This window comes from Somniosus microcephalus, chromosome 4 (genome assembly GCF_052327205.1).
Source record: "Somniosus microcephalus isolate GS21.2 chromosome 4, FLI_Smic_1.0, whole genome shotgun sequence".
Taxonomy (NCBI): domain Eukaryota; kingdom Metazoa; phylum Chordata; class Chondrichthyes; order Squaliformes; family Somniosidae; genus Somniosus; species Somniosus microcephalus.
In genome coordinates this window covers 166,007,580-166,028,111 of record NC_140990.1, presented here as the reverse complement: position 1 = coordinate 166,028,111, position 20,532 = coordinate 166,007,580, and the positions used below count along the sequence as shown (strand labels likewise).

General features: G+C 45.0%; 2 protein-coding genes across 2 annotated transcripts in view; one reads left to right on the top strand and one right to left on the bottom strand.

Moving 5' to 3' along the window:
* The window catches only part of spag16 (sperm associated antigen 16), a 1,547,331-nt gene extending 1,541,687 nt beyond the window's left edge, over positions 1 to 5,644 (bottom strand). The window contains exon 1 of the mRNA XM_085985427.1: positions 5,550 to 5,644. Within this exon, the coding sequence (XP_085841553.1) occupies positions 5,550 to 5,589 (40 nt within the window). The 5' untranslated portion in view covers positions 5,590 to 5,644. The remainder of the gene's footprint in view (positions 1 to 5,549) is intronic.
* Positions 5,645 to 5,784: 140 nt separating this feature from the next.
* ikzf2 (IKAROS family zinc finger 2) overlaps positions 5,785 to 20,532 on the top strand; it is a 288,134-nt gene continuing 273,386 nt past the window's right edge. The window contains exon 1 of the mRNA XM_085985421.1: positions 5,785 to 6,071. The gene's annotated coding sequence lies outside the window, so the exon portion shown is untranslated. The remainder of the gene's footprint in view (positions 6,072 to 20,532) is intronic.

The following is a 20,532-nucleotide window of genomic DNA, read 5'->3' as shown; positions in this document are numbered from 1 at the left end:
CTTCCACCCCCACACCCCATCCAGCCTTCCACCCCACCCACCCCACCCCGTCCAGCCTTCTGTAGTGTCCGAGGATCAATAATATTCAGACTGCAGGAGAACAATAAAACAGGTATTTACTGAACAGAGAGTAATTCAAGACTGAAATACAGAAGCCTGCTATAGCTTTATATACAGGGGTGGTCACTGCCAGTACTGCAGTATAGAATCAGTTCTTCTCTTAAAGGTACAGACACAACAATTTTAGATAAACAGTACATAACATTCATTTAACAACTAAATAATAACTAATTACAATTCCAATTTTCTCGACTATATACATCAACTGAAATAATCATTTATAAGTTCAATCTTTGAGGAGTCTTCCTGATCCTGACTGGATAGCGCCTTTCTCGAGTATCCTGTTCTTGCGGCGGAGTCGATTCTGGCTCATTGTCATTGGTTGGTTCGTCAGCTTCCAATACCACTGCTTCTGAGGTAGACGCAATCTGTACTTCGGGTTTATTACCAGGTGCACCTGCTCGTGGTATGGGTTTGGCTTGTTCCTGGGACTCTAGAATCTGGTCAGCATGGCGTCTCACGATGCTCTCTCCAACGTCCACTGTGTACATTAGTGGTCCCTGCTGTGTGCATATCGTTCCTGGCTGCCATTTTTCTGTTCGGTAGTCGCGGGCCAAGACTGGTTGCCCTATCTTGAAGCTCCTGGTTGGCTTCTCATTTATGTGCTGGAATTGCTTATCCTCAACATCCCGTCTTATGTATGGTTTGAGCAAATCCAGGCGACATCTTAGCCTTTGGTTGAAGAACATTATGGCTGGAGCTTCGTTGGTGACTGCATGTGTCGCATTCCGGTAAGCAAACAAGAAATTATCCACCTTGTGTTGTAGTGGTATGTCGTCATTATGCATTGCCTTTATGGCCTTTTTAAAGGTCTGAACAAACCTCTCAGCCAATCCATTTGTGGCTGGATGATATGGGGCAGATGTGTAATGCTTCACCCCATTATTCCTCAGAAACCTCCGGAAATCCTCTGACACAAACTGTGGCCCATTGTCGGAGCAAATCTGCTCTGGCAAGCCATTCCTGGCGAAGATGGTCCGTAGGACTGCAATAGCTTTCTCTGTGGTGGTGGAGGACATTTTGATGACCTCTGGCCATTTCAAATGGGCGTCCACAGCGATTACGAACATCGAGTCCATAAATGGACCAGCAAAATCAATGTGTACCCGTTGCCATGGAGATGAGGGCCACTCCCATGGATGTAGTGGGGCCTGTGGTGGAGCATTTTGGACCTTCTGGCATCCTGTGCATCTCTTGGTCATATCCTCGATTTCTTTATCGATTCCCGGCCACCACACAAACGCCCTGGCTAGGCTCTTCATTTTTACCCCTCCCAGATGACCCTCGTGAAGCTCATAGAGCACTCTATCTCTCAACTTGGGTGGAATTACCACTCGGGATCCACACATCAAGGTCCCCCGGCACACTGACAGCTGTTCTCTCCTTGGCGAGAATGCTGGCAACAGTGAGTCGCCATGTGCTGGCCATCCCTTCACCGTCAAATCATAGACCTGAGTGTGTGTCGGGTCATTTCGGGTTTCCTTCTCTATACTTGAGTTTGTAAGAGGTAGACATTCGACTATGGTCACATGGTCTCACTGTCCACTGTAGGTGCTTCCTCTACCGTCGGCAACGGTAGGCGCGACAGCCCATCAGCGTTTCCATGCTGTTTCGTACCCTTGTACTCTATGTCGTATTGATGTGCCCCTAGAAAAAGTGACCAGCTTTGCAGCCATTGCGCCGTCATCACTGGAACGCCCTTCTTTGGGTTAAAAATGGAGACCAGGGGCTGATGATCAGTCAGTAGGGTGAATTTCTGCCCGTGCAGATAGTGATTGAACTTCTTCACCCCCCACACCAGGCTGAGGGCCTCCCTGTCAATCTGGGCGTAGTTACGCTCGGCTGAGGTTAAAGAGCGCGACACAAAGGCTATTGGCCTCTGAACCGTCAAGGAATTTGTGTGGCAGCACCGCTCCGATGCCGTAGGGAGACGCATCACATGCTAACCGAATCGGTAGTGTTGGATTGTAGTGGGCCAATACTTCTTTTGAAGTGATTAGGCATTTACATTTCTGAAAGGCACGCTTACACTCATCACTCCATTTCCATGATACTCCAGTTTGCAGTAGGGCGTTCAGTGGGTGCAGAATTGTAGATAAATTCGGCAAGAACTTATGGTAGTAGTTCACCAACCCGAGGAACGACCTCAGTTGCGACACATTTTCCGGTGCTGGAGCCTTGACTACAGCCTCAATCTTGTCCGGCGACTTATGCCACCCGTCCTCATCAATCATGTGGCCACAATACGAGATTTGTCTCCTGAAGAACTCGCATTTGGGGCGGTTGGCTCGTAGCCCATATTCCTGTAATCTCGTGAGCACCTGCTCCAGGTTGGCAAGGTGTTCACTGTCATTTTCGCCCGTAACCAGGATGTTGTCCAAATAACACTGGGTCCCCGGGATCCCTAGCAGGACTTGTTCCATCGCCCTCTGCCAAATAGCCGGGGCTGATGCTACACCGAATACCAGTCGATTGTCCTGGTAAAGGCCTTTGTGAGTGTTTATCGTGAGGTATTTCCTAGACGCTTCTTCCACCTCCATTTGTAGATACGCTTGGGCCAGATCAATCTTTGTAAAGCGTTTCCCTCCAGATAGCGAGGCGAAATTATCTTCTATCCGTGGAAGTGGATATTGTACTGTGTGCAGGACTGGGTTTACAGTTACCTTGAAGTCCCCACAGATGCGAACCTTCTTCGGTTCCCCAGGCGTGCTGCTCAATGATTTCTTCATTACAGGAACGATAGGTGTGGCCCACTCGCTCCAGTCCACCTTGGACAGCACACCTGAACGCTCCAGACCTGCTTCAGCGGCTGGGCGGATTGCGTAAGGTGCTGGTCTGGCCTTAAAAAATTTTGGGTTTGCGTTATCTTCGATTTTTATCGTTGCCGTTACTCCTTTTAGAGTCCCAAGTCCTTGTTGGAACACCTCTTTCGCGTCAGTTAGAATTTTTGACAGTTGCCCAGGTGTGACGTCATCATCCTTTTTGTCAGCCACGGTTAGCGCCTGAATGGAATGCCAATCCAGTTGTATTTTTTGGATCCATTCACGTCCCAATAGTGGTGGTCCTCCATCTGGTAGTATATATAGATACAGTTTCTGTGTTTCCTTGCCGTTGTATTCAACTGGCACCCTTATTTTTCCTCTGGGGTAGACTTTTTGCCCCGTGTATGTCTTCAATACAATGGACGTGTCCTTCGTATGTGTGAGAATAGCCACTCATAGTCTCGTCGATTCATGACAGTTAGGGCTGATCCTGTGTCCAATTCCATCTTTACTGGGGACCCTGCTATCATGAGGGTGACCCAAATGGTTCGGTGATCCTCCTTTGCGATCACGTTGTGTAACTTTAGACAACTTAGTCTCCTGCTCCTGGAGTCCTAATCACTCTCCTGATCTTCCGAACTACTGTCTGTCAATTTCTTTACTTTCTTTTACTTTTCCTTAGTAGTTCTTGTAGTGTTGGTTTTCTTTCCCGACCTGCAGACTCTTGCTATGTGTCCCATTTTCCCACATTGCCTGCATACTTTGTCCTAAACCCAGCAGTCCTTCTGATCATGGGTTGTTCTGCCGCAGCGATAGCACTTTTCTGCTCCATACGCCATTTCGTTAGCGCTGTATTCCTGTGGTTTCTGTTGTATTTCCGCAGCTCCCCGTGCTGCTGCTTCGTAGGATACTGCCACGCTGAAAGCCTGTTCTAGCGTCAGGTCCTTTTCCGAAAGTAGTCGTTTCTGGGTTCCTTCACTCTGGAGCCCGCAGACAAACATATCCCGCAAGGTGTCTGCCAGTCCTGCTCCGAACTGGCAGTGCTTCGATAACTTGCGTAGTTCCGTAAGATAGTCAGCATTGTTCTCATCTTTGTGCTGGTTTCTTTTATGGAACTTGAATCTTTCTGCTATCAGCAGCAGTGTAGGGTTTAGGTGTTCCTGTAAGATATTAACAATCTCTTCAAAACTTTTCTCCATTGGTTTAGCTGGGTTAATTAAATTCCACAATAGGCCGTACGTTCTTGCGCCCATCAAATTTAATAATATAGACGCCTTCTTTCCATTGGCCACCTCATTGGCATTGCAGTACACTTCAATTCTTTCCACATACGTGGCCCAGTCTTCTACCTCGCTGTCGAAAGCAGTGATACTGCCACTCTTCGGCATCTTGGGTGATTTAAAATGGCGCCTCCCACGCTTTTTCTTCTTCCCCAATGTAATAAAATGGCGCCTCCCGCGCTTTTCCTTCTTCCCCAATGGAATAAAATGGCGCCTCCCGCGCTTTTCCTTCTTCCCCTTGCTGCCACGCTGCTCCTAGCGTTCTACAGGGTAATGGCGGCGACCCGCGGCTTCGGCGCGTCTCACTTTTCCTTCCCCGCGTTCTATCCTCTCCACGCTGCCCTGTTCTTGAGCACCGACCGCGCCCTGTGCGCACCACCCTCTCTCTCTCTCTCTCTCTTCCTCCCGACGACGCTGCACGGCCCCTTTGCAGAGCCGCTCGATCGAGCCCGAGCCCGCCGCAGTCCGGAAGGGTCAGCGCACTACCTGCTACCAGCACGACTTGCTGGAACACCTCGACTGGGGAGACAGGCCCAGCTCTCCACAGTCTCCCCTGCAACTCTCCGATGGATCCCTGGGCGGTTGCCCGCGGTCGACGTCCGCCGTTTTGACTTCGACCTCCAAGAAGCTTCTCTTCAGGGAAAAGATCCCCGTGAGGTGATGCAGTACTGCAGGTGAGTTCAAACCTGCCCGTCGCCAGTGCAGTGTCCGAGGATCAATAATACTCAGACTGCAGGAGAACAATAAAACAGGTATTTACTGAACAGAGAGTAATTCAAGACTGAAATACAGAAGCCTGCTATGGCTTTATATACAGGGGTGGTCACTGCCGGTACTGCAGTATAGAATCAGTTCTTCTCTTAAAGGCACATACACACCTTCCACCCCTCCCAACCACCCACCCCTTCCACACCCCCCATTCCAACCTCCCCCCCTACCTCGTCCAGCCTTCCACCCTCTCCCCACCCACCAACCTTCCCCCACCCCTCAGCCTGGAACATACCACCCCCGGCCCTGCACTCCCCCCTCCAGCCCTCCGCCCACTCATGAAATTCCCCGCACACAGTTCCTAACGGATTCGCGTTCCAGACGCTTCCAACAAATCCAACAAATAAACGGTTTCAGGCGCGAGGCGCTCATCAGCTGACTGCAGAGCGGGTGCGGTGGTCACCGCGCGCGCTTCCCGCCGCACGCAACAGCGAGTCAGGACATTTCACCACAACTTGATTTAAAGAAACCCTGAGGTAAGAGAGTTCCAAACCCCAGTATTGTGTTTACTGTTGTCACTTCAGGTGGAGGGGAATGGGGAAGAAAAAAAGACGCGTGTATTTTTTACATATAAGCGCTTTTCCTGCCCATCCCAGCTCTCGTGTCTATGAAAGGATACGCTGCAGGTAAAAGGTGCTGTCCTCCTGCTCCGCCGTCATGGCTGTGTTTATGCCGGTTGCTCGCGTGCCGTTGCCATTGACTCCACCGCCGCTCCCGTGAGTTTTCTCGCGAGAGCTCGCCGGCAGTGGGCGTCCCGTTGCTATGGAAACCGTGCTTTGACAGTAAGGCGAGCAAGCAAAAAAATTGTTGAAAGAATAACTACCCCCCCCCCCATCCCCCGGTGGGGAATTACTCTTCATTATAACATTAGTCTTTTGTAAATTGAAGTTTTTCTTTTGTAAATATTAATCTCGCGCTCTAGGTATAAAATAATCAATTTCTACTGAATGTTTTCATTTATTTATTTTGAAATCTGACGTGCCCCGTCTCTTTAAATGCTGAGAGAGAAGAAATGGCTTTAATAAAGGATTGATATAAATTTTAAAAATTAAAGACAGTGACCATTCGCACATAAGGCGTGGATTAAAGATATTCGCCGCTAACTGATCAACCGAGACAATGCAACTTTAGAGGCACCAAGGTAGGAAATGCTAACTGCTCCTATTCATGGTTTAACCCTTCCGGTTTTATTAACTCCTCCTGAAATGTGTGCAGCGCAGGGTCCAAGGCTCAACAGGAGCATCCACATTACTCCGTCTAATTAAACGTTGCATTCAGAAATCTAAAAGAAGACACGAGTTTGAAATGCTTGTCTTTATTGCTGGCTGGCATGTATCAGGCAGACTGCGCTTTGTTTACATTCAACTGTGATTCTGAGGACATACAGCACCAGTAACGTACAGGGCCGTTCGTTACTCCCCCACTTCAGGCTATGTGTGTTTTAGACAGAGCCAGCAGGAAAAGTTGGGTAAAAACAGAAAAGACGTTTAAAGTCAGCATCTAAAATGTGCTTTTTGTGTAGAAATGCCAGTGTTATGAATGATTACTAATACCTTGAGTGAAATGGTCGACCAGTCCTGGTTCTAGTGTTCCCATTTTATGTGAACCTTGGACATCTGGCCCATTCTGTAAAATAAGGATGCATCTTTCCCTTGACCATAAACCGTGAAACAAAAATGTACAGTGCAATAACCCTTTCGAAACTGAATAAATACCACAGTACAAATGGGAGTCCTTCCTGGCATTATAATTATCAATTGTACTCAGCGATGAATTAAAAACAATATTGGGTACTGTACCTATGTACTGTAGTTTTAAACCCCAGATTGTACTTAATATAACAAAAGTAACACTACCTCCTTCAATCCACAGAGAGGCAGTGTTCTCTACTGGCATTGCACTACTAATGCCTTTCCGGTATGCAGTTAAAAAATGACCGCACTGCAAGGTTATTTGGTGCATTATTTTATTTATTTACTTTTATTACAAAAAGTTTTTTTTCCAATAAAATCTACAATGTTGCAGTCCAAAGTTCTAACTGCTGTTGTAGTACATTGTTATTTTCTTAACACGTAAATTAATAATCACATAAATTTAAATTCAAATATAAAGCTGGTGGATATTTTAAACACTTAAATATATGCTGTTTCACATTGAATGTGTCTCAAAATAGATGCAGAGATTTTCCCTGAAGGTTCAGCGAACTCTTGTACGGACTGCTTGTTGCTGATTCTACCAAGCACATCTGACCGCTTTTCATTTTATCTGAATCTCCGATCAAAGAATGACTCACAGTCACAACGGCCGCCTGACAGGCGTTTGCCAATACTAAACGATAGCCAGAAATTTATTTTTGGCTACAGGACTTTGTGTCTGGTAGCTTTCAATGGCGAATATTAAATTAGTTTATCTGCCTGTAATAGTAAATAAACCCCAGAAACTGCCCCCGTCTAATTTAGATCACACAGTAATGGTGTGAAGTTTTGGCCAATAGGAACCTCGCGTCTCCTCGTGAAGTTTGAAGGTTTTTTCCACCTACAAGTTTCCTGTCTTTCGATGTGTAGATTAGTTAACTGATAGCAATAATGTTCAACATTTACTGTGAACTCGACGCTGCACTTTTTTTCTCTCAAGATATTGTAGCACTGAGCTATCCCCATTCTTCGATGCACCCCATTGATTAATTGTGTGGGCGTCCTAAGCGAAGTGGTTAAAACTTTTCATGTATCCAGTTAATGATCGCAATTAGTATTCAGCTACTGTATGTGTTTAAATGTCAAACCTCTATCTATGTAAGGGACTGTCGAGGTGGAAGTGGTTTATGAAACATTTTTTTAACCAAATAGCAAATTATACATTCAAAAAGTCAAAGGAACCTGTAGCTTGCTCCTGTTTCAATAATAACTGCGTTGGTTGAAATCACAATGAATATTAAGCAAATATAAAGCCAATGTAAATCATGAAATGACAAGGATCTATTATGTCTGTAAAATATTTTATTTCTAGCCTGATGCCATTTTCAAAATGTATATTTAAAATAATACTGTTGGAAGTATTGTCAAGAGAAGGGCAGATCGATTTAATGTAGATAATATGTAAGGTAATAAATATTGAAAAAAGAAACATGAAATTTATTGGGGCATATTTGGATCCAGCATTGGGAAAGTAGGACTCAGAACCTGGTAATAAGTGCCTTTCCAATTTTTCTTACCAGTGACAAACCTGACTTACATAGAAACATACATAGAAACATAGAAGATAGGAGCAGGAGTAGGCCATTCGGCCCTTCGAGCCTGCTCCACCATTCAATGTGATCATGGCTGATCATCCAAATTCAGTACCCTGTCCCTGCCTTTTCCCCATATCCCTTGATCCCTTTAGCCTCAAGAAATATATCCAACTCTTTCTTGAATATATTTAATGAACTAGCCTCCACCGCCCTCTGTGGCAGAGAATTCCACAGGTTCACCACTCTCTGGGTGAAGAAATTCCTCCTCATTTCAGTCCTAAATGGCTTACCCCTTATCCTTAGACTATGACCCCGGCCATCAGAAACATCCTTCCTGCATCTAGTCTGTCCAGACCTGACAGAATTTTATAGGTTTCGATGAGATCCCCTCTCAATCTTCTAAACTCCAGTGAGTATAAGCCCAATCGACACAATCTCTCCTCATAATGGCAAGTTAATGCTATTTCCCTCCATTTTACAGACTTGACTTACCTATTCACATAATGCAAGGGCTATCACACTGCATCATATTCTCACCAATGCTCCTTCATCATTAGTCATGTCTAAGTCCTGCTATCCCATTATATGTGACCCCCACCCCACCCCCGCCCCAAATGCATGTTAACTTTTCCTGTGATATGTGTACACTGGGGCCGGAGGAGGGATCGGGGCCCGGGGCCAAGGATTGAAGGCCGGAGGGGGGAGCGGAGATATGAGGCCTCATGGGGTGGTCAGAGGCCTCGGGGGGGAATGGTACATGATGCAGGGAACCCAAACATAAGAAATAATTTTTCAATTGAGCTGATTTTATGTTAAACCATAAAAACACAACCATGTGTGAGATGGTACAAGACATACCAAAATCGAATATTCAACGTTATCTGGAGGTTTTGATGATTGGACTTCTGATTATCTATGTGAACAACATTTGCTAATCGCAGAGTAGCAGGAATAATATTGAGATAAAAATACAAATACTAGAAATTTGAAGAGAAAATACTGGAAATACACAGCAGGTCCAATTTATACAATGATAGCATACTAAGGTAGCAAGAAGAAACAGTTAAAAAAAGAGAGTATGAAGAAGAAAGGAAGAACTTGCAGTAAGAATCAAACCACTGGCACCGTGGGAGATTTGACTGCACACAGAGGAAAAAGAAATAGTAGAAATGCAGTAGTCACAGAATCACAGAAACCCCACAGTGCAGGTAGAGGCCATTTCGGCCCATCGAGCCTGCACCGACGCATATCCCACCCGATCCCCGTAACCCCTACACCAACACATATCCCACCCTATCCCCGTAACCCCACGTATTTAATCCCCTAACACTAAGGGTCAATTTATCATAGCCAATCAACCTAACCCTCACATCTTTGGACTGTGGGAGGAAACCGGAGCACCTGGAGGAAACCCACGCAAACACGGGGAGAATGTGCAAACTCCACACAGACAGTCACCCGAGGCCGGATTCGAACCCGGGTCCCTGGCGCTAGTCATAGGGGATTCGATAGTTAGGGGCATAGACAGACGTTTCTGTAACCGCAAACATGATTCCCGAATGGTATGTTGGTTCCCTGGTGCCAGGGTAAAATATATCACCAAGCGCGTGCAGGACATTCTTCAAATGAAAGGGAAACAGCAAAAGTCTTGGTCCATGTTGGAACCAATGACATAGGTAGAAAAAGAAAAAGAGGTTCTTCAGGCAGAGTTTGAAGAGCCAGGAAAAAGATATAAAAACAGGACCTTAAAGGTAGTAATCTCAGGATTACTTCCAGTGCCACATGCTAGTGAGTATAGAAACAGAAAGATAGTGCAGGTAAATGCATGACTGGAGAAGTGGTGCAGGAACATAGGAATAGGAGGAGGTCATTTAGCCCCTCAAGTCTGTTCCATCATTCAATGAGGTCAAGGTTGATCTGTAACCTAACTCCACATACCTGCCTTTGCCCCATATCTCTTAATACCTCTGGTTAACAAAAATCTATCAATCTCAGATTTAAAATTAACACTGGGCAAAATTTTAAATACTTACTGCCTCAGCTTACATGAACCACTACAAATATTGGATGCAAAAAGCAGCACATCCTTCCCCCTCTGCACCGAATTCCCACTCTCTCCAAATTCCCAACTTTTAAACTCTGTTTACGGTGCACTCTGTTTATGACAACTCTGTGCGGCCACTCTGTGCATCAGCAGATAACTGTTGGGGGGAGGGTTTCAGATTCTTGAGCATTGGGACCAGTTCTGTGGGAAGGCACACCTGTACAAAATGGATGGGTTGCACCTGAACCAAGCTGGGAACAATGTTCTCGCTGAGAGGTTAACGAGTACTGTTGGGGAGGGTTTAAACTAATTTGTCAGGGAGAGGGGAACCAGAAAATAGCAGAAAGGAACAGCAATGAGACCAGACAACAAAGAGATACAAACAGCAGTAACATTAGAAATATCCCAAAAATTGCAGGGACCAGATTGAGGAAAATAGCAAAAGTGATGAAGGCGGTATTAAATTGTATATACTGTACCAATGTTCCCTCTAATTTATTTTGTGCGCGGTCTCTTTAAGTTTGCTGCACGGCCGCTGACTCATGCGCTGTATCTTCAAGCAGCATCTTCAGCCAGAAGTGCCCAGTGGATGATCCATATCGGCCTCCTCCTGAGGTCCCCACCATCACAGGAGCCAGTCTTCAGCCAATTTGATTCACTCCACGTGATATCAAGAAACGGCTGAGTGCACTGGATACAGCAAAGGCTATGGACCCTGACAATATCCCAGCTATCGTGCTGAAGACCTGTGCTCCAGAACTAGCCGCGCCTCTAGCCAAGCTGTTCCAGTACAGCTACAACACTGGCATCTATCCGACACAGTGGAAAACTGCCCAATAATGTCCTGTCTACAAAAAGCAGGACAAAACCAACCCGGCCAATTACCGCCCCATCAGTCTACTCTCAATCATCAGCAAAGTGATGGAAGGCGTCATCGACAGTGTTATCAAACGGCACTTACTCACCAATAACTTGCTCACTGATGCCCAGTTTGGGTTGCGCCAAGACCACTCGGCTCCCGACCTCATTACAGCCTTGGTCCAAACATGGACAAAGGAGCTGAATTCCAGAGGTGAGGTGAGAGTGACTGCCCTTGACATCAAGGCAGCATTTGACCAAGTGTGGCATGAAGGAGCCCTAGTAAAACTGAAGTCAATGGGAATTGGGGGGAAAACTCTCCACTGGCTGGAGTCATACCCAGCACAAAGGAAGATGGTTGTGGTGATTGAAGGTCAATCATCACAGCCCCAGGACATCGTTGCAGGAGTTCCTCAGGGCAGTGTCCTAGGTCCAACCATCTTCAGCTGCTTCATCAATGACCTTCCCTCCAACATAAGATCAGAAATGGGGATGTTCGCTGATGACTGCACAGTGTTCAGTCCCATTCACAACTCCTCAGATAATGAAGCAGTCCATGCCCGCATGCAACAAGACCTGAACGACATTCAGGCTTGGGCTGATAAGCGGCAGGTAACATTCGTGCCACAGAAGTGCCAGGCAATGACTATCTTCAACAAGCAAGAGTCTAAAACTGCCCCCCTTGACATTCAATGGCATTACCATCGCCATATCCCCCACCATCAACATCCTGGGGGTCACCATTAACCAGAAACTTAACTGGACCAACCACATAAATACTGTGGCAACAAGAGCAGGTCAGAGGCTAGGTATTCTGCTGCGAGTGTCTCACCTCCTGACTCCCCAAAGCCTTTCTACGATCTACAAGGCACAGGTAAGGAGTGTGATGGAATACGCTCTACTTGCCTGGATGAGTGCAGCTCCAACAACACTCAAGAAGCTCAACACCATCCAGAACAAAGCAGCCCGTTTGATTGGCACCCCCTCTACCACCTTAAACATTCACTCCCTCCACCACCGACGTACCATGGCTGCAGTGTGTACCATCTACAAGATGCACTGCAGGAACTTGCCAAGGCTTCTTCGGCAGCACCTCCCAAACCCACGACCTCTTCCACCTAGAAGGACAAGGGCAGCAGGCACATGGGAACACCACCACCTCCAAGTTCCCCTCCAAGTCACACATCCTCCTGACTTAGAAGTATATTGCCGATCCTTCATCGTCGCTGGGTCAAAATCCTGGAACTCTCTCCCTAACAGCACTGTGGGGGTACTTTCACCACATGGACTGCAGAGGTTCAAGAAGGTGGCTCACCACCACCTTTTCAAGGGCAATTAGGGATGGGCAATAAATGCTGGCCTTGCCAGCGATGCCCACATCCCATAAAAACGAATTTAAAAAAAGCAGCTGATGGTGAGCGGCCTGCGCAGGACCTCCCAATTGGTGCGCAGCTGCGCACCTTAGGGGGGACACTGATATGTACGTCAATGCCCGTAGTGTAACTAATAAGGTTGGTAAGCTGCAGGCACAAGTTGCCACATGGGATAATGACATGGAATGGGTTCTTAATATTCCTGCTTACCAAGTATTCAGGAATGATAAAGAAGTAAAAAGAAGAGGGGGTGTGGCAGTATTGATTGAGGATAATGTTACAGTTCTAAATAGAAAGGATATACAAGATGGTTCTAGGACTTAATCCAATTGGCTTGAGTTAAGGAACAGAGGGGGAGCTGTTACATTGTTGGGAGATTTTTTTATAGAGCTCCAAACAATGAGATGGAGATAGATGGTTGGCAAATTTCAAAGGTGTGTAACAAAAATAGAGTGGAAATATTAGGAGACTTTAATTACATAGGATTACATAGAATATACAGCACAGAAACAGGCCATTTGGTCCAACCAGTCCATGCTGGCGTTTATGCTCCACTCAAGCCTCCTCCCGTCTTTCCTCATCTAACTCTATCAGCATAATTCTCTATTCCCTTCTCCCTCATGTGCTTATCTAACCTCCCCTTAAATGCATCTATACTATTCGCTTCAACCACTCCTGTGGTAGCGAGTTCCACATTCTCAGCACTTTCTGGGTAAAGAAGTTCTTCTGAATTCCCTATTTGACTCCCTAATATAGACTGGTAAAAACATAGTGCTCAGGTTAGGGAAGGAGAGAAATTTTTAATATGTGTGCAGAAAAACTTTCTCAATCAATATGTCTCCAGTCCAACAAGGAAGGAAGCAGTGCTGGATCTGGTTCTGGGAAATGAAGTAGGGCAAGTGGTGTGTGTTACTTTAGGAGGTCATCTAGCTAACAGTGACCACAACATAATTCGGTTCAGAATAATTATGGAAAGAGACCATCAAAATATTGAAGGTAAAAATGCTCAACTGAGGAAGAGCTAATTTCAGTGATTGGAAAGGTGATTGCAGGGTAAAGCAGTAACAGAGCAATGGAAGGCATTTAGGGAAGAGATAGTTCAGGTATAAACTCGGTATATTCCTTTGAAGGGAAAAGGTAGAGCATCCAAAGCTAATGTGCCCTGGATGACAAAGGAAATAAAAGTTAAAATAAAACAGAAAAAGGAGGCTTATGATAAATGTCAGGAGCAAGATTCAGTTAATAACCAGGAAGATTATGGAAAGTACAGGAGGAAATTGAAAAAGTTAATATGGGAAGCAGAGAGAGGTTACGAGAAAAGATTAGCAGGCAACGTTAAATTGAACCCTAACATTTTTTATAAATATATAAAGTGTAAGAGGTTAGCTAAGGAAAAAGTTGCGCCTATTAAGGACCCAAGGGGAAATTTTCATGTAGAGGCAGAGGATATGGCTAAAGTATTACATCTGTCTTCACAAAGGAAATGGATGATATAAAGGTTACACTAAAATTGGAGAGGAAAGTTATAGACAGGATAGTAATCGATAGAGAAGACATACTAAAAATATTAGCATTACTGAAAGTTGGTAAGTCACCTGGTCCAGATGGAATGCATCCTAGGTTGCTGAAAGAAGCAGATGTAGAAATAGCAGAGGCATTGACCACAATTTTTCAATCCTCATTTGATACAGGAGTAGTGCCGGAGGACTGGAGGGTTGATGATGTTATATAACTATTCAAGAAAGGGGAGAGGGATAAACCAGGAAACTACAGGCCAGTCAGCCTAACATCAGTGGTGGGGAAGTTATTCAAAACCATTATCAGGGACAAAATAAACTTTCATTTGGAGAGCCAGCAGGGATTTGTTAAAGGCAAATCGTGTCTGACCAACTTGATTGAATTCTTTGATGAGGTAACAGAGAAGGTTGATCAAAATAGTGCAGCAGATGTTGTATAGATGGACTTTCAGAAGGCATTCATCAAAGTGCCACACAGGAGGGTTGTTAAGAAGATGGAAGCCCATGAAATTAAGGGGAAAGTGACGGTATGGATACGGAATTGGCTCAGTGACAGGAAGCAGAGGGTGGTGGTGGATGGATGTTTTTCAGACTGGGAGGTGGTTTGCAGTGCTGTTCCCCAATGGTCAGTTTTGGGTTCATTACTCTTTTAAATTTTTATTAACAACCTAGACTCCGCTGTAGGGAGCAGCATTATAATGTTTGCATATGATATGAAACTTGGCAACATAGTAGATAGTGATGGGGATAGTTTACAATGTTTAAAACAACTGGGAAAGTATAACAATTAAAGTCTTCTGCTGATAATTACAATGTAACAATTGAATGATAGTTATGGTGAGGTGGTGTTTTTGATATACTGTAATGTAAAGTGGTAGAATTACCATGAAATTCAAAGTTTAATTCCAAACCAGTCGGAACGTTTCATTAGTTCACAAAAATCAGAATCTGGCTCATTTCGGATTTACAGGTGTCCTCCTTTTTATATACAAATGTTCTTCTGTACTGATGAAATGTTATTTTAATGACATACCAAATGTTTCTGCCATCAATGCATGCAGAGAGAAATGTCCTTCTCACAAATACAGTCAATATTTGCCTGTCTGCAACCCATTGATTATGGCCACAAAGAATAAATAGAAAAATGTCATATCCGTGCACACTTCTTATATCAACATTTCTCATAATAAATTCTTACGCCCACATTTATCATGGAAGCTACTTATGTAAACTTGTCATGCTGCAATTACACCCTTTATCCAGTGCTGGTGCTATTGTGTCACTAGTCCAAATGCCTATTCTACAACCAGCTCTACTCTGCTTCCCAAATTGCCATACGTTTTGTTAAAGTATGATACAAAAGTAAGGACCGAGTGTATGATTTTAAAATGGGGACTGAATTATGTCTGCATGCCCTGGTTCAATTATCCCGCCCCCCCCCCCCCGACCAATGTTTTCTTCAATCTGTGTGGCCGCATGGCTGTGCAGCGCTCCAGAGAACCCGCACATGCGCGGTATTTTGAATGGCCCAAGGGGCTGCGCGATGCCAAAAAGAATTAGAGAGAACATTGCCTCTGACCCCACTTCACCTGAAGACTATATTTAATCTTCACTTCCTGTGTACAACTCCATGGGAGATTGATTACTCGACTTCAAATATTTTATAATGAATATCTTGGTGAGTATGCATCCTTAATCATGTGGTGGGAAGGGAGTATGTTTACATCTAAGTAGTTGGCAGTCTAATGCAAGGAGGATTTAGATAAGTGCCTAATTCCTCTGTATGTTGGGAAAGGTTATTATTCTTCAGATCACATGCCTTAAGTGCACATTGCCTTCATCCCTTTGAAAGGGCAATAATTGAACATCTTCAGCTTGATTTATTTCATGCCCTTCATTAGGGCAATGGAAATTTTGTTTCTTTCAATTCTTCAAGACAATTTCTTCATGTTTCTCTCAAGTTCCACCAGCAGCTATTATCTTTCACCTTTGATTGCTCCAAATTTTGTTCTTCTTCAACCGTCACATTTGGTGGATGCAAATATGAAGCCTGATTGTATCCAAATGCTTATTTCAACCAAATTTTTACATGGCATAACTTGCACATTATGACTGGTTAATGGTCAACCACAGCTTATTCACCTACTCCTATAACCAGAAATCATGTGACCTATATTCTGTGTTGTTAATGACCTGCAGTTAAATCATATTGTATTACATCAAATGAATCATCAAACCTTTAAGAAGGTGGTGTAGGAGAAAGCTTAGAAAGTTGTTATAGGTCATTCTTTAAAATGTTTTGCAGTGTTAAATTCTTATTAATGAGGTCATTATGTCAGAAATATGGCATACAAGTTCAAGTATATGGAATCACAGTAATTGTTATTTTTTTCTTTCTTTTTCTTTTTTTCATTCTTGGGATGTGGGCGTCGCTGGCAATGCCAAGATTTATTGCCCATCCCAAGTTGCCCTGAGAAGCTGGTGGTGGGCCTACTTCTTTGTAGTGGCTTGATACAACTGAATGATTTCAGACAGCAATTAAGAGTTAACCATATTGCTGTGGGACTGGAGTCACAGATAGGCTAGACCAGATAAGAACAGCAGGTTTCCTTCCCTAAAGGACATTAGTGAAGCAGTTGGGTTTTTACGCCAATCCACCAAATTCGTGTTCACTTTTACTGACACCAGCCTTTTATTTCCAGATTTTCAAAACTGGATTCAAATTCTCAAACTGCCATGGTGGGATTTGAATTTTACTTCGCTGGATTATTATTCCAGGCCTCTGGATTACAAGTCCAGTAACATAACTATCACACTACCTGACATGAATCTTGCCATTCATGTGGAAATGACTTATGAAGTAATACTGGGTGGCCTGCTGGTGGCGCTGTCCAGGGAGAGTATAAATATTCAGGCATGGGCCCAGCTTGCTCAGGACATTCTTTAACAGGAACTAGTGAAGGACACAACTAGATCTCCATGTTGAAAACCAGTTGATTAAAGCCTTGTTTAATACTCAGACCAAGTGCCTAGTAGTTTTCTTACGTCAATTTAATCAACTGCAACCTGCTCCACGCTCTGAGTGATTTGGGAACAGACAGCTACGATTCAAACTGTAGAAGGGAACTCGGACGTAGTAATCAATCCATCATGGAGAAACTACTCAGAACCGCCCGTCTCGACCTGGACCCGAATTCACCTACAGCTGCTAAGGTATGCAAACACTGGTATTGTACCTTCAGCAACTTCCTCGAGGAGTGTGGTGAGAATGTTCCTAATAAGTTACGAATGCTTGCCAATTATGTATCCCCTCATGTGTTTGACTTTATCGAAGACTGTGTAGACTATGACTCCACTATCCAAACACTACAGCAACTATATGTTAAGGCCCCAAACAAAATTTTTGCTCGGCACCTACTGGCCACAACTCAACAACAACCCGGGGTATCACTTGCCGAATTCCTTCAAGAGCTTCGCAGGCTCAGCAAGGATTGTAACCTTAAAGCTGTCTCAGCTGAGCAGTACCGGGAGAAATTAATTCGTGACTCTTTTATTAACAGAATTGTTTCTCCCCTCATACGCCAGCATCTGTTGGAGAATAAAACCCTTGGGTTACAAGCTGCCTATAACCAGGCATATTCTCTGGACTTAGCTCAAAAAAATTCAGATACCTATTTTTTACCATATGCACAGACTGCTGCTACTATTTTTAGTGACTCCCCCGGTAAGCCTCAGGTGGAAGCCCTCACTGATGATGATCCTACCCTAGCAGCATCTTGGCAATCTAAAAAGAAGTGTTTCTTCTGTGGAGGTGCATTCCATTATAGGAAATTTTGTCCTACTCGTAATGCAACCTGCAATCATTGCAGTAAGAAAGGTCACTTTTCTAAAGTATGCTGGTTAAGAGCCTCTACTAGTGTTGCAGCTGCAACCTATAAAACTGCTCCTCCCCCAAGAGCCACTACTAGTGTTACAGCTGCTATCTATAAAACTGCTCCTCCCCCAAGAGCCACTACTAATGTTACAGCTGCTTTTCCCCAACGCCTGTCCCATGCAGCCATGAGGGTTTCGGTAAATGGACACATTTTGAGTGCATTAATTGACTCATGTAGCTCTGACAGCTTCATCAGTGAGCGGGCTGTCAGTAAGTTAAAACTGCGTACTTACCCCTCGGACAGGGAAATTGTAATGGCTCTGATGACACTGACCACCAACTCTTCTGGCTTTTGTCTTGTTGACCTTATACTCAATGGCCGCACTTATTTTTCCACCCGGCTCGGGGTGCTCAAAAAACTATGCAGTGATGTGCTCCTGCGACAGGATTTCCAGAAACAACACAAAAGACTCACTTTCGAGTTTGGAGGGTCAACACCGGAGCTTACTATTTCCAAAGTACTGTATTCTGCGCTTTCGGCGGCTTCGCTCGACGAGCCCTCCTTGTTTGCCAATCTTTCCCCCCGATGTAAGCCCATAGTCACTAAATTACGACGTTTCAGCCAAGATGATCTATCCTTTATCGAGGCAGAAATCTCTTGCCTCCTAGGTGAGCCATGTTCATCTTCCTGGCGGGCTCAAGTCATTGTTGTTAAAAATCCTCTGAAGCAACACAAGAAATGTCTTTGCATCGATTACTAGCAAACTATTAACCAGTATACTGACCTGGATGCCTACCCACTACCACGCATCGATGACATGGTCAATAACCTTGCCAACTACAGAGTATTTTCAACTTTTGACTTAAAGAGCACATATCATCAAGTACCATTAAAGGACTCTGACAAAAAGTATACGGCCTTTGAGGCCAGTGGTCGGCTTTACCAGTTTTGTCACCTTCCATTTGGGGTCACCAATGGGGTGGCCATCTTTCAACAGGCAATGGACAGCCTAGTCAAACAGGAGAACTTAACGGACACTTTTCCATATCTGGATAATATCACCATTGCTGGTCATGACCAGAAGGAGCATGATGCCAACCTCCAGAAATTTATTGACGTTCTCCGTCGTCGCAACTTAACCTTAAATGAGTCCAAATCTGTGAAATCAGTACCATCAGTCAACATCCTTGGCTACTGGGTGGGCAATGGTGTCATCAAACTGGATCCAGAGCGACTTTGTCCGCTTCAGGAGCTCCCTCCTCCTATGAATCTCGGCTCTCTTCGTCGGGCCCTTGGCATGTTTGCCTATTATGCAAAGTGGGTACCCCTCTTTTCCGACAAGATCCAGCCCCTGCTTCACACAAAGTCATTTCCGTTGGACGCGATGGCTATTTCAGCTTTCGACCTCCTCAAGCAACAACTGGAAAAAGCCACGCTTCATTCCATCGATGAAAGTCTCCCTTTCGTAGTCAAGTGCGATGCATCAGAGGTGGCGATCTCGACTACCTTGAATCAAGGCGGTCAACCTGTTGCATTTCTGTCCAGAACTTTGCAGGGTAGCGAGTTCCATTATCCTCCTGTCGAGAAGGAGGCTACGGCTATCATCGAAGCAGTACGTAAATGGAGTAATTTTCCACTCGTCACCATTTCACGCTCATAACTGATCAGCGCTCTGTGGCCTTTATGCTGGATAACCGGAAACGCACTCAGGTCAAGAATAACAAAATACAGCTCTGGAGGATGGAATTGGTCGTCATTGGCTACACCATACATTATCGACCCGGCAAAGAGAATGTGGCCCCAGATACCCTCACGCGTGCATTCTGCTCTTCCATGTCAACTTCGACTCTTACGGATCTTCATACTGACTTGTGCCATCCTGGCGTTACCCGTATGTTGCACTTTGTGTGATCTAAAAATCTCCCATTTTCTATGGATGACGTGAAAAGAACATGCTCCACTTGTAGAATTTGCGCAGAATTAAAACCACAATTCTTCCATCCGTCGGTTGGCTCGCTCATACACGCTGCACAGCCTATGCAGCGACTTAGCATTGACTTTAAAGGGCCATTGCCTTCCTCAATGCGAAACACCTACTTGCTTACTATGGTGGACGAATATTCACGCTTTCCCTTTGCTTTCCCCTGTCCCAATATGTTTACTTCCACAGTGATCAAATGCCTCGATCAGGTCTTTTCCCTTTGCGGTATGGCAAATTTCATCCACTCTGATCGGGGTCCCTCCTTCATGTCAAGTGAACTCAAAAGTTATCTTTCCCAACGGGGAATCGCCACAAGTAAAACGACACTGTATCATCCTATTGGAAATGGACAGGTTGAGAGATACAACGCCATCGTTTGGAACGCTGTTCGTCTTGCACTGAGGTCACACAACCTATCAGACCAGCAGTGGGAAACTATGCTCCCTGACGCGTTACATTCCATCAGGTCTCTTCTTTCTACATCCACCAACGCTGCTCCTCACGAACGATTCTTCGGGTTCCAGCGTCGCTCCACTCATGGGACGTCCCTACCATCATGGTTGGCAGCTCCTGGCCCCGTGCTGCTTCGAAGATTCGTCTGATCCTCTAAGAGTGATCCCCTCATCGACAAAGTGGAACTGACGGATGTCAATCCCGCGTACGCGCACGTGCGGTACCCTGATGGCCGGGAATCCACAGTGTCACTTCGGGATCTGTCTCCCTGC